Genomic DNA, 13,041 nt, shown 5'->3' with positions numbered 1-13,041 from the left:
CTGTTTGACCAGAATACTTTATTGTAGGCCTATATTGTAGTAATCTATTACTAAACCACAACATCTTTAGGTGTTTTCCTGTTAATTTGTTATGTGGGTAATATGAAAAAGGAAAGTAAACCTGCTTAAATATGTTCATCCAGCATTTACTGAAAGGTGCATAATTTGAGGTGCTTGCCATCCAGTGACAAATTAGATGGGTAAATTTACCCCCTTCATAAACTTTTGTTTTACTCAAAGATTTTTACATTTACAGTAGGACTTTTATCTCTGACCACTTTTCAAGCCATGGCCTTTTGAAATTTTGATATAAAACTAATGGTGTTGCTTTCTCAACCCTAATGCCTAGTTTGCCAGGTTTAAAAAGTTATGAGAGGAAATATTTTATTTGGTGTAAACACACACACATACCAGTTTTATGTTTTTCATTTATTTTATAATTTGTATTAATATTTATTTTATCATTATTTTATTTATAAGCTAAGGTTGCTAGCACAGGTGTCTAAAACTAGATAAAAACACTTGCACTTTCTGTTTGCAGTTTTGTGTGGTATTTGAAAAAAAGAACATTGCATTTTCAGAAATAGCCGGCCCTCCAATCAGATGACGTTGGCAGAATTGGCCCCCAGCTCATTTGAGTTTGAGACCCCTGGTCTAGATCGAGACTTAGGTGGAGGCGTCGGCTTGAATAATCGTACTGCTTCACGTTTTGCTGTAACATTTCAGTGGTGCAAGGCATTCACTTAACTTAATAGAAATGCAGGTAAAGGAAATGAGTGGCAGGGACATAAAAGCACATTTACATCTTTCAGTAGCCTACCTTCACGTTATAGCAGTTTCCTGTTTGGTCTGTAGCCTACCACGTGAGCTGACTGTTTGAGCGAGCGAGCCTGTCACGTATCCTAAACCTGTCAAGTTGTTGTCGGCCTGTGATAATACTTCCACTGTGTTATCTGTTCATTCCACAGCAATGCTGACTGACATTCCGGCGAACCCCCTGAATCCCACCTTGCACTGGCCTAGAACAACCAAGTATGGAAAGCGAAACAAGGTGAAGTGATAGATTAACACAGAAGTCTTTCTTGCCACCATCTAGCCTGTAGGCCTGTAGGCCTAGCCTATTCCACCACCATCTAGCCTGTAGGCCTAGCCTATTCCACCACCATCTAGCCTGTAGGCCTAGCCTATTCCACCACCATCTAGCCTGTAGGCCTAGCCTATTCCACCACCATCTATAGGCCTGTAGGCCTAGCCTATTCCACCACCATCTAGCCTGTAGGCCTAGCCTATTCCACCACCATCTAGCCTGTAGGCCTAGCCTATTCCACCACCATCTAGCCTGTAGGCCTATTCCACCACCATCTAGCCTGTAGGCCTAGCCTATTCCACCACCATCTAGCCTGTAGGCCTGTAGGCCTAGCCTATTCCACCACCATCTATAGGCCTATAGGCCTAGGCCTAGCCTATTCCACCACCATCTAGCCTGTAGGCCTAGCCTATTCCACCACCATCTAGCCTGTAGGCCTAGCCTATTCCACCACCATTCAGCCTGTAGGCCTAGCCTATTCCACCACCACCATCTATAGGCCTATAGGCCTAGCCTATTCCACCACCATTCAGCCTGTAGGCCCTAGCCTATTCCACCACCATTCAGCCTGTAGGCCTAGCCTATTCCACCACCATCTAGCCTGTAGGCCTATTCCACCACCATCTAGCCTGTATGCCTAGCCTATTCCACCACCATCTAGCCTGTAGGCCTGTAGGCCTAGCCTATTCCACCACCATCTATAGGCCTATAGGCCTAGCCTATTCCACCACCATCTAGCCTGTAGGCCTAGCCTATTCCACCACCATCTAGCCTGTAGGCCTAGCCTATTCCACCACCATCTATAGGCCTGTAGGCCTAGCCTATTCCACCACCATCTAGCCTGTAGGCCTAGCCTATTCCACCACCATCTAGCCTGTAGGCTCCAGCCTATTCCACCACCATCTAGCCTGTAGGCCTGTAGGCCTAGCCTATTCCACCACCATCTATAGGCCTATAGGCCTAGCCTATTCCACCACCATCTAGCCTGTAGGCCTAGCCTATTCCACCACCATCTAGCCTGTAGGCCTAGCCTATTCCACCACCATCTAGCCTGTAGGCCTAGCCTATTCCACCACCATCTATAGGCCTATAGGCCTAGCCTATTCCACCACCATCTAGCCTGTAGGCCTAGCCTATTCCACCACCATCTAGCCTGTAGGCCTAGCCTATTCCACCACCATCTAGCCTGTAGGCCTAGCCTATTCCACCACCATCTATAGGCCTGTAGGCCTAGCCTATTCCACCACCATCTAGCCTGTAGGCCTAGCCTATTCCACCACCATCTAGCCTGTAGGCCTAGCCTATTCCACCACCATCTAGCCTGTAGGCCTAGCCTATTCCACCACCACCATTCCACCACCATCTAGCCTGTATGCCTAGCCTATTCCACCACCATCCATAGCCTGTAGGCCTAGCCTATTCCACCACCATCTAGCCTGTAGGCCTAGCCTATTCCACCACCATCTAGCCTGTAGGCCTATTCCACCACCATCTAGCCTGTAGGCCTAGCCTATTCCACCACCATCTAGCCTGTAGGCCTAGCCTATTCCACCACCATCTAGCCTGTATGCCTAGCCTATTCCACCACCATCTAGCCTGTAGGCCTAGCCTATTCCACCACCATCTAGCCTGTAGGCCTAGCCTATTCCACCACCATCTATAGGCCTGTAGGCCTAGCCTATTCCACCACCATCTAGCCTGTAGGCCTAGCCTATTCCACCACCATCTAGCCTGTAGGCCTAGCCTATTCCACCACCATCTAGCCTGTAGGCCTAGCCTATTCCACCACCATCTAGCCTGTATGCCTAGCCTATTCCACCACCATCTAGCCTGTAGGCCTAGCCTATTCCACCACCATCTAGCCTGTAGGCCTAGCCTATTCCACCACCATCTAGCCTGTAGGCCTAGCCTATTCCACCACCATCTAGCCTGTAGGCCTAGCCTATTCCACCACCATCGCCTTCATCATCCTTAATTATTATGTTCATCATAATTACCAGCATCCCTCTCTTCTTCCTCCTCCATTTTGGTCCATCATTCATTTCACTTGAAGCCACACAATAAAATAAACTGTTACATCGTATAGCATAGCAACAAATATGTCTGTCGGTCATATTTCTATAGCTTGCATGATGATGAGTGGAATAGTCAATGTGTGGTGAGTTGGAGCTGGTATCTGGTTTAAAACATTTGGGAAATGACTTGATGTTGTTAGAAAGGAACTGTCATTCTATGCTCTGAGATCAGGGTCTTAGTGTAGTCTGCTGGGTCATCTAGAGGCGTTATGTGGTATTGCATCAATATATCAGTGGCAATGACAGCACTAATTAGATATAGTTTGTATTTTAGGCTGTATCCTGAAATCTCTAAGAAATGTAATTGAAACTAAGTGAGTGGACATATTACAGTGTGTGTATTTGTATGTGTGTTTGAGTGTATGTGTTTGTACAGGAGGGGGATTGTCACATGTCAATTTTGTATGTGCTTTTTGTGTGTGTGTGTGTGTGTGTGTGTGGGGGAAGGTGTCTCTAGTCTGTGAGGCTTTCATGTGTGTGTGTGTGTGTCTACTGTGTGTGTTTACTGTGCATTATGTGTATTCATCCAAGTGTGTGTGTGTGTGTGTGTGGTCTGTGTATGTGTGCGGTGTGTGTGTGTTTGTGTGTGTGTGTGTGTGTATGTTTATGGTGTGTCTGTGTGTGTTTGGTGTGTGCGTGTTTAGCAGCAGGCCTCTGCCCCACACCAGTCCCCCTCAGAGTCCCAGAGGCGCAGCTCGTCCCAGAGGCGCAGCAGCTTTCTGGGCGTGGAGACCCTGGTGGAGCTGGTGTGGGAGCGCTGGGAGCTGGGCGGCGAGTTCACCAAGACCCTCTACCTGAAGAACGTGCACGGCAAGCTGCAGCGGCTACGCTTCAGGCCCCCCGCCTCCAAGGCCTTCACCACGCTCTTCCCAAAGGTCATCACCCTGAGTCCTGGCACCTCCTTCTCCATGCCCGTCACCTTCAGGCCACTGGAGCGGGTGAGGACCACAGCACCAGGGCTTTAGGGCTGAATAGAAATGAATAATGAGTAGTTAATAAGTAGTACTTGTTATTGTTAATACGTAGATGTTGTTATATTATATATTAAACTATAAACACAAATCCCAAATCTCAAACTACATTCCCAAAAACTGAACAATTGCCTCAAAACAGTGTGTTCAAAACCAAACACTGTTTTCAGATCATCTCACAAAGCAGTCAAAATGAAAACACTAGTGAGCAGTCATTAGACAGTGCATGAACAAATGAAAAACACAGTGTTCAGGCAGCTCATATAGCTCCAGAAATGTTCATTGTTTACAATACATTGTTTAAAAACAAAACAAAACAAAGCAAAACAGATTTCATAACTCAGTGGATTCGACATTTACTGTAAATCCAGTAAACATAAAGTATTGAGAATGGGGATTTGTGTTTACAGTTTTGAGAAAAGGGTGGAAGGTTTCAAAAAATGTGTTTTAGCAATTGTGAAAAGTTGTATACTGGAAAAGACAGGCATTTCAGTACTGTAAAAGTACAATGTTCTCGGAAAGCCTCACTGATAGTTTTTGTTCCTTGTTGATATGAACCTCCACTGTTCAGCAACCTGTTTACACTCTGAACTAGCTTATATTGGTTGTGTCATTTGAAACATTGTGACCAATTTTGAGTAGTTGTGTTTAACATATGACATCTGTGCTCTATTTGTGTTGACCTTGTGCCACTTGTGGCTACCATTACAATGTGCATCACAATGCAAAATGTGTCTTATTGCATGAGAATGTGTTTAGAGTTTTGCAAAAACAGTCTATTTGTGTCTGTTGCAAGTTGTGTTTTATAGCCTATGTGAAAACTTTTTAAAGTTTTGGCAAAAGGGAGATCGATTCAAGAAATGTGTTCAGGCAACTGAGGATTTAGTGAAAATTAGTGATCATTGGTGAGCATTAGTGAGAATTCTGGCAACTCGATCACCCATCGATTCAATGGAAATACACTGACCAGAAAGCTGTTTTCTATTATGACGTATCAGAATCGCCCTGAAAAACAGAAAAGGGCCGATTAGAGTGATGTGACGCCCCGTTGTTCTGACTTTGTCGTGTGCGTTGCCCCATTCACTTCAACAGATTCTATTCCATTTTGTTGATCGCTTGCCATAAATCACCATTGTGTTGTCGGCTGTGTGTGTAGGCCTTTATCATCTATCATCTGTTAGTATCTTTATATCTTTAGAATTTTTATATTCTATAGTAAGACATTGCAGAGACATGGGAGCATGTAGAGATGGAGTTGCAGAGACATGGGAGCATGTAGAGATGGAGTTGCTTTTTTATTCTGTCTGTCCACGTCTCTTGGTCAGTGTGAGTACCAGGACACAATTGAGTTCCAGAGCAAAGAGGGCACGTTCCAAGTGTCCCTCCGGGCCACCATACCCCGTCACAGCCTGGAGCTTCCTGAGCAGGTGCAGCTGCCTGCTTGTGCTGCCCACCACAGCACCCAGACCACCTTTACCCTCCACAATCCCAGGTGCGCTGAGCCACTGTGGATAAATGTTGCTGTAGTCTCTGAATTATGATCGTAGTCCAGCACTTTTTAAGAAATCAGTTTTTGAATATAGGACCTATACTATGGACACACACCTGTTTACTTCAGCCATGTTGTTAAAAACATACTATTTTGTGTGCTAGTGTCACTTTGCTAAAAGAAAAATATATGTGCAAGGTCTCACCAATCCTCTCTTGTGTAAACTTGTTTTATGTGTAGTGAGCTTTCATATCTCTCTCTCTCTCTCTTTCTTTATCTCCACTACCAGTAAGCTGCGCACCGGTTTCAGCTGGGAGGTGGATGGTCCGTTTCAGCTCTCTCCAGAGAGTGGGGTGCTGGCGCCGGGCGAGGGGGCTCAGGTCACGGCACTCTTCCGCCCCCTAGAGGCACGGGTGTATCAGACAGAGGCCCGCTGTGCCTTTGGGGACCAGGGAGAGAACAGCTGCTCTATGCTCCTACAGGGCCTGTGTGAGTCACTCAGACCAATCAAGGAAAACCTTACATTACTAGAGTATTACAGTAGTGCTGAAATGTTTAATTGTGTGTGTGTGTGTGTGTGTGTGTGTGTGTGTGTGTGTGTTTTTAGATTTTGTCATCTGTTGTGCTTTTTTGTTTTTTGTTTACTTAGTTGACTTAGTTCACATCACGTGTTGCATTCTACACAGTGGAAATTGTCCACAACCCTGCCTTCAAAGACAAAAAGCACATTAAGGTCTGGAAATAAGTGGATCAGACATTCCTGCGGTTTTGCAGTTGCGGCTATCAAGAACATGCTGTACTCGGAGAATAACTCACAGTTTTGTGGCAATCAAATCATTTGGGGGCTACCTCAGTGTGGAGTCCAGAAGACAGTGAATTAACAGTATGCATGTGACTGGTTTTGTGTGCTGTCATCATATTGCCCCCTCTCTCTCTAGCTAAGTACCCCTACCTGGAGATAAGATCCCCGGGAGGGGAGGAGGGCTGTAAGCTGCTGGAGTTCGGAACCGTGGCCTTCGGTAGCTCCCAGGAAAAGCACTTTGAGATATTCAACCCCTCTCCAGTGAGTCTACATAGTGGTGCAGTCTGTGTCATGGACTGTTTATAGTTCTGCAGATCATTGTAATGGATAGTTTTTGGTGAATATGCAAATAGATAAGAATTATGGAAACACCCCCAGACCACCATTCAAACAGGATGGGTCCTGATTTTTTTCTTCCTTGTGTTTCTTTCCTCATTTCTTTTCTTCTTTCTGTCTTGTCTTAATTTCTTCTTTTTTCCTCTCCCTCTCTCCCTCTCTTTCTCTCTCTCTCTCTCCATCTCACTCTGCTCCTCTCTAACTGATGGTTGACTCTCTCTCTCTCTCTCTCTGTTCTCTCTCCCTTTCTTAGGTGACCTCGTCCTTCTCCCTATCGCGCCTGCAGCGGCCCGCTCTGTTGGACAGTGTGTTTGAGTGCTCGGTGTGCGAGGGCCTGCTGACCCCAGGGTCGTCCGTGCAGGTGCCCGTGTGTTTCTCCCCGGTGGCAGTGGATAGCAGCAGTGTGGAGTACCTCTGTCTCTCGTCACCCGGGGCCCTGAGCAAACAGCTGGTCAAACTCACCGGCTCCTGCTGTGGTTTGTTCACACTCAACACATTTGAAAATGACCCTTTGGTTGACATACCAAGGACAAACCTGTTGCTGTACTCTTTCATGCAAAAATTCCAACAGAGGCCTAGGAGCAACCACACTGGCTTGTTAATGTATATTACCAGTTAATGTGTGCATGTACTGGTATGTATGGTATGGTACTATTATGTACTAGCCTGGCGGACATGCTTTGGGGATGCTTCATTCACTTCTGATCTCCAAGGGGGGCATAACCACCAATAAAATTAAACTTAAATTGGTACATTGAACTCTAACCAGATCTTTTCGAAAGTAAAGCAAACACATCTTTCTAGTAAATAAAAGTTTTAAATGTAGTTGTTTACTCAAGTTCAAAGAAAATACACGTCTGTGTCGTTTAACACTGACACCATCAGCATAGCTAATGGATGTGGGCAATGCACTTCTAACTGTACTCATATCATATATCATCTGATCTGTCATCATATCAAGCCCACCCCATGCCAGATAAATCGGTTGTGATTCCTAGATTTTGGCTGATTCAGAAATCGTCTTGAACGGGAATGTCACCAGACGGACCTGCTGAGCCAATTCAAATGTGCTCACAGATTCTTCTGGGTTCACCCAGTCTAATTATGTGCATCATTTAATGAAACATTTAAACTTTTCAAAATGTAAAAAAAAAACTGAGTACAAGTATTCAAAAACATAAAACACCAAAATACAGTTTATCAAAGGTTCTTTATTTAGTCAATATCATTTTGCCCATTTGTTTCTCCCCTTTATCACTAGTGCATGTAGAATGATGGGTGTCCTTCCCCTGCAGGTCCGCTGATGTCCCTGAGCGCGTCCGTGCTGGACTTTGGCTGCGTGGCAGAGGACGGGCGGGCCACGCGCGTCCTGCAGCTCACCAACTCCTCGGCCGTGGAGGGGCACTACCAGTTTGACGTTGGCGTGGACGGGCACAGCGTCTTCAGCGTGGAGCCGCCCAGGGGCACGGTGGCCCCCAACACCTCTCTCAGCGTCCAGCTGCACTTCTGCCCGCGCCACCCCATCCCCCACCGCCGCAGACTGACCTGTCTGGTCCTGCACAGGGTGGGAACACGCCCCACAGCACACAAGCACACAAAGCAGCACAATCTGCTCACTTAAACAAAGAAGCCGTACATGTATAGAAATGTAAAAAATCAGCTCTATAGGCCAAATATGTTTGCGTATGTAAGGAATTTGGTCTCTGCATTTATCCCATCTGTGAATTAGTGAGACACACAGAGCACACACTAACCTGGAGCAGTGAGCTGCCTGCTACAGCGGCGCTTGAGGAGCAGTGAGGGGTTAGGTACCTTGCTCAAGGGCACTTCAGCCATGGATGTGGGCATGGGAGAGCAGTGGTCAACCACTTCCCCCGCCCACATTTTACCTACTGGTCGGGGATCGAACCGGCAACCGTTCGGTACCAAACCCGAAGCCCTAACAAGCAAGCAGGGTCTGAATTTACATAGAATGTCTTAATATGATTTTTGTTGTTGTTATTTGGATGGTCATTGAGTTTGTTGATTGATTGAATGGTTAATTGATCAGTAAATTTATGAAGTTGGTCAACAGTGAAACAACAGTGAAATTTGACCCCCTGACATACAGGAGCCTCTGTTCCTGGATGTGATTGGCACCTGTCACTCAGAGCAGCTGAAGCCGCTGGTGCTGCGTCCGCGTCACCTGAGCCTGTACCTGCAGCACCTGCGGCGCGGACTCACCGTCTACCCGCCAGACATCCTCAGCGCCATGCTGGCCCAGAAAACACTGCAGCTGGACCAGGACGGCGTCCTCAACATGCCACAGGTGTGTGTGTGTGTGTGTGTGTGGGTGTGTGTGTGTGTGTGTGTGTGTGTGTGTGTGTGTGTGTGTGTGTGTGTGGGTGTGTGTGTGGGTGTGTGTGCGTGTGCATGCGTGTGGGTTGTGCGTGCGTGTGTGTGTGTGTGTGTGGGTGTGTGTGCGTGTGTGTGTGGGTGTGTGCGTGTGCATGCGTGTGGGTGTGCGTGCGTGCGTGTGTGTGTGCGTGTGTGTGCGTGTGTGTGTGTGGGTGTGTGTGCGTGTGTGCGTGTGCGTGCGTGTGTGTGGGTGTGCGTGCGTGCGTGCGTGCATGCGTGCGTGCGCGCATGCGTGTGTGTGTGTGTGATATTGGAATAAGTTCACTTCAGATGATAAACAAATCAGTGTCTCTGTGTGTGTACATGTGTGTGTGTGTGGTTGTGATATCCTCATACTTCACCTCAGATGTCATGTAGCAAATCTGCAAAAAAAAAAAGAAATCCTCATTTTGTTATCCTCACTACTGTTTTGGATATGTTTGCTCTTTAACGACTTTACTTTTCTGCATTTGAATCATGCGTTCTTCATGTGTGCCTAAAGCTTCACTTTTCTGCATTTGAATCATGCGTTCCTCATGTGTGTCTAAAGCATTAACATCCCCTCACTGCAGGATTTGTCACAGGAAGTCGTTCCCTCTGACCCCCTGATGCCGATGACCCCAATGGACGAGTACTTCCTGGTGGAGACGGCAGTGTCCGTCAAGCGCCCCCCTCGTGGTGCCCCCCACCCCGGCTGCCACGTGTCCGTGGAGCCCCCCGAGCTGCTCTTCTACGAGGCCCCGCACTCGCGCTCCCTGACCCTCACCAACCACACCAAGGGCAAGCTCTGCCTGCTCTGGACCCCCGGGGGCCCGGACTCCCCGTTCAGCGTGGCCCCCGAGACCTGCGAGCTGGGGCCCCTGAAGACCACGGACTTCAGAGTCACCTACTGCCCCCGTCAGGCCAACACTGTGCATGCCGCTCAGCTGGAGTGCTTCGCCGTCTATAAGGTACCAGCAGAGCATCTCGGGGGCCAGTGAGGAACAGGGGAACACAGCAGAGTTGTCTATCTATCTATCTATCTCTCTATCTATCTATCTATCTAATGGGAGAGGAACAGGGGAACACAGCAGAGTGGTCTAGTGATGGGAGAGGAACAGGGGAACACAGCAGAGTGGTCTAGTGATGGGAGAGGAACAGGGGAACACAGCAGAGTGGTCTAGTGATGGGAGAGGAAGAGGGGAACACAGCAGAGTGGTCTATCTCTCTATCTATCTATCTATCTATAATGGGAGAGGAACAGGGGAACACAGCAGAGTTGTATAGTAATGGGAGAGGATTTTTCTGTGATCTTGTTTATGTTTATGTCCATGTTTATGTTTATGTTTAGGATATTTGGTAGATGCTTTTGTCCAAAGATCATGCTAAGCTAAATGTTAACTTGTTAAAAGACCAGCAAAGCTTTATACAGTACAGTACATAGACCAATATACATGTATTTCCAACATACATGATATATACCAATATATTTCCAGAATAGCAGCTTCATTTCATAGCTATATTCACTACATGTACATGCTGAAACCTGAAACATGCTAATCACTACACTCACATTTGAGTGTTATTGGGGTCAGGCCTCTAAGTACACCTGCTTTTGAGGGACTTAGATGTGTGATTTTGACCTGAGCACGGACATAGTCTTAATTTCCCTTACCGATTAACCATTTACCAAAATACTTGGTGATTCATTCAATACTGTAGGCCTGTAGTTGACCACTAATGGACTAGTTGTTGCGGTCCTAATCTCGTGTGACGCGTGCAGGTGCTGCGGGACTACCGACTGACGGAGGAAGTGACCCTGTGCCCCCCGTGGTGTGTGACGGTGAGGGTGAGTGGACACTCCTTCCAGCCCGGCCGGGAGCCCTTCCTCCCCCGCTGCAGCCTGACCAGTCCTCATGTGGTGAGTCACGTATTTAAAAAGCAGAAGTATACTTCTGTGGACACGCCATTGCACAATGTGTACATGTGTGGTCTCCAGAGTATTCTCATTATGTTGCTGTTGTAAACTTATGAACGCAAGTCAATGCACATCCGTCTTCTGTCTGAATGGAGAGAAAGTTGTGGATGCTGCATGGACAGGTTGTGATGTTGATATCATATGTGTGTCCTATAATCTCAATTTAACAACAGTGACAGAGAGCTCAGGCTAAAAGCTCTCCTAAGGCAAAAAAGCAATCCCGTCAGTTATCACCTTGTTATAAAGCTGTGTGTTCAGGATCCTTAGCTATAACTATCTATCTATCTATCTATCTCTCTATCTCTCTATCTATCTATCTATCTACAGTATCTATCTATCTCTCTATCTATCTATCTCTCTATCTCTCTATCTACAGTATCTATCTATCTCTGTCTTTCTGTTTGGATTCGTTCATCATCTCCTTCCCATTCCTCGTTTCTCCAGGTGTTCCCAGCTCTGCCTGAGGTGTCGTACCGCACGGTTCTGCTGCAGAACACAGGTGACCTGCCTCTGCTGTTCCGTCTGGGCTGTGAGGAGTGTCCAGCCGTGTCAGTGCTGCCCTCTAGTGGTCTGGTGCCGCCTGGCAGCCACCAGGTGCTCTGCCTCAGGTCAACCCCCTCAGAGGAGCGCACGGACGCCCTGACCCTACCAGTGCACCTCAACGCCAGCCCCAAACACACTCAGGTATGCCACATACACACACACACACACACACAGACACACACACAACACACACACACACACACACACACACACACACCCACACATACACACACAACACACACACACACCCACACATACACACACACCCACACATACACCCACACGCACAACACACACACACACTGTAGCGTTTCCTCACTTGTATCCACCAGCAGGTTATTGGACACTCAAACGTCAAACCTATCTCCTATACCACCTAACACATTATAACATTATTAACTAAACAATTCAGACAACCAATGCTTCAGCCAACGTGCCACCTTCATGCCCAACCTGTCAACAGTGTAGCCAGAGCTTCCCCCTCTGTCAAATCGAGGCAGGGGAATAAGGACAATCAGCATTTACCACTCTTCCCGTCAGAATAAAGTCCAGCTGGGTCCCGTTATATCCTCAAAATCAGGAGAAAACCCATAATCCCACCCAGACTTATTCATATATCCACAGAGAAAAAGTGGGCTTACTCCATGCGCACCGGGAGGGGGAAACCCCTAATAAAGACGCTCCGACCAGGGAAAATTGCCTTTGGCTTCCTTTCGGAAAAAGGTTGTATTGCTTTTTTTGGTTCCAATAAATGAAGTAAAATGATTTGTAATATTCAGCAAAACATACGTATGGGTATAACAATAATAAAAAGAAAAATAAAGGAAAACAATGTATGAGACGAAAAGTTAAACTCCAACAAACACCAAGACGCACACACTCTCATTCCCTCTCAATCGTTATATGAATCCCCTCAGGGGCGCCGCAGGTGATTTACTGTGTACCGACCCTCCACCTAACAGGATTTATCCCACTGCTTGGTTGAATTTCCCTTTGTCCTACGTAATTTAGAACGACCATTAACCGTATGTTATCTGCACACCTAAGAAGTAGGGTTTTTTTTGGCCGTATCACACTTGTATATTAATTCGCCGAACTCGTGAAGTTTAAATGAACTGTCACGTTGCATCCGAGCTGTAAAATGCAGACGTTCAGAACGGGAGCGTACCTATGTTCCCCGGGTCCTATGTTCCCTGGGTCCTATGTTCCCCGCTTTGTATGAGACCAGGGAACATAGGACCCTTTTTTAAAACCCTAACCATAACCCTAACCCTAATCCTAACCCTAACCCCGAGCGGGAAACATAGGACCTGGGGAACATAGGGATGACCCCTTCAGAACATAGCAACATTGTAGCATATGACGGAGGTGGCTTTTAGCTAGATGGAAGACAGCAGGCTAAGTA

The 13,041-nt window shown here is 46.9% G+C and overlaps 1 protein-coding gene across 3 annotated transcripts in view; it reads left to right on the top strand.

The window, feature by feature from the left end:
- cfap65 (cilia and flagella associated protein 65) overlaps positions 1–13,041 on the top strand; it is a 32,539-nt gene that overhangs the window by 1,148 nt on the left and 18,350 nt on the right. For 2 of the 3 annotated variants that reach the window (XM_048239006.1, XM_048239004.1), the window contains exons 2-12: positions 969–1,051; positions 3,807–4,100; positions 5,459–5,625; positions 5,912–6,111; positions 6,561–6,685; positions 7,014–7,236; positions 8,056–8,324; positions 8,871–9,068; positions 9,709–10,086; positions 10,899–11,036; positions 11,538–11,777. In XM_048239006.1, the coding sequence (XP_048094963.1) occupies positions 971–1,051; positions 3,807–4,100; positions 5,459–5,625; positions 5,912–6,111; positions 6,561–6,685; positions 7,014–7,236; positions 8,056–8,324; positions 8,871–9,068; positions 9,709–10,086; positions 10,899–11,036; positions 11,538–11,777 (2,313 nt within the window). In that variant the 5' untranslated portion in view covers positions 969–970. The remainder of the gene's footprint in view (positions 1–968; positions 1,052–3,806; positions 4,101–5,458; positions 5,626–5,911; positions 6,112–6,560; positions 6,686–7,013; positions 7,237–8,055; positions 8,325–8,870; positions 9,069–9,708; positions 10,087–10,898; positions 11,037–11,537; positions 11,778–13,041) is intronic. The other variant, XM_048239005.1, reaches the window with a different exon arrangement.

This window comes from Alosa alosa, chromosome 3 (assembly GCF_017589495.1).
Source record: "Alosa alosa isolate M-15738 ecotype Scorff River chromosome 3, AALO_Geno_1.1, whole genome shotgun sequence".
NCBI classification, from domain to species: domain Eukaryota; kingdom Metazoa; phylum Chordata; class Actinopteri; order Clupeiformes; family Clupeidae; genus Alosa; species Alosa alosa.
The sequence above is the reverse complement of the archived record's forward strand: the minus strand, read 5'-3'. Positions and strand labels throughout refer to the sequence as shown.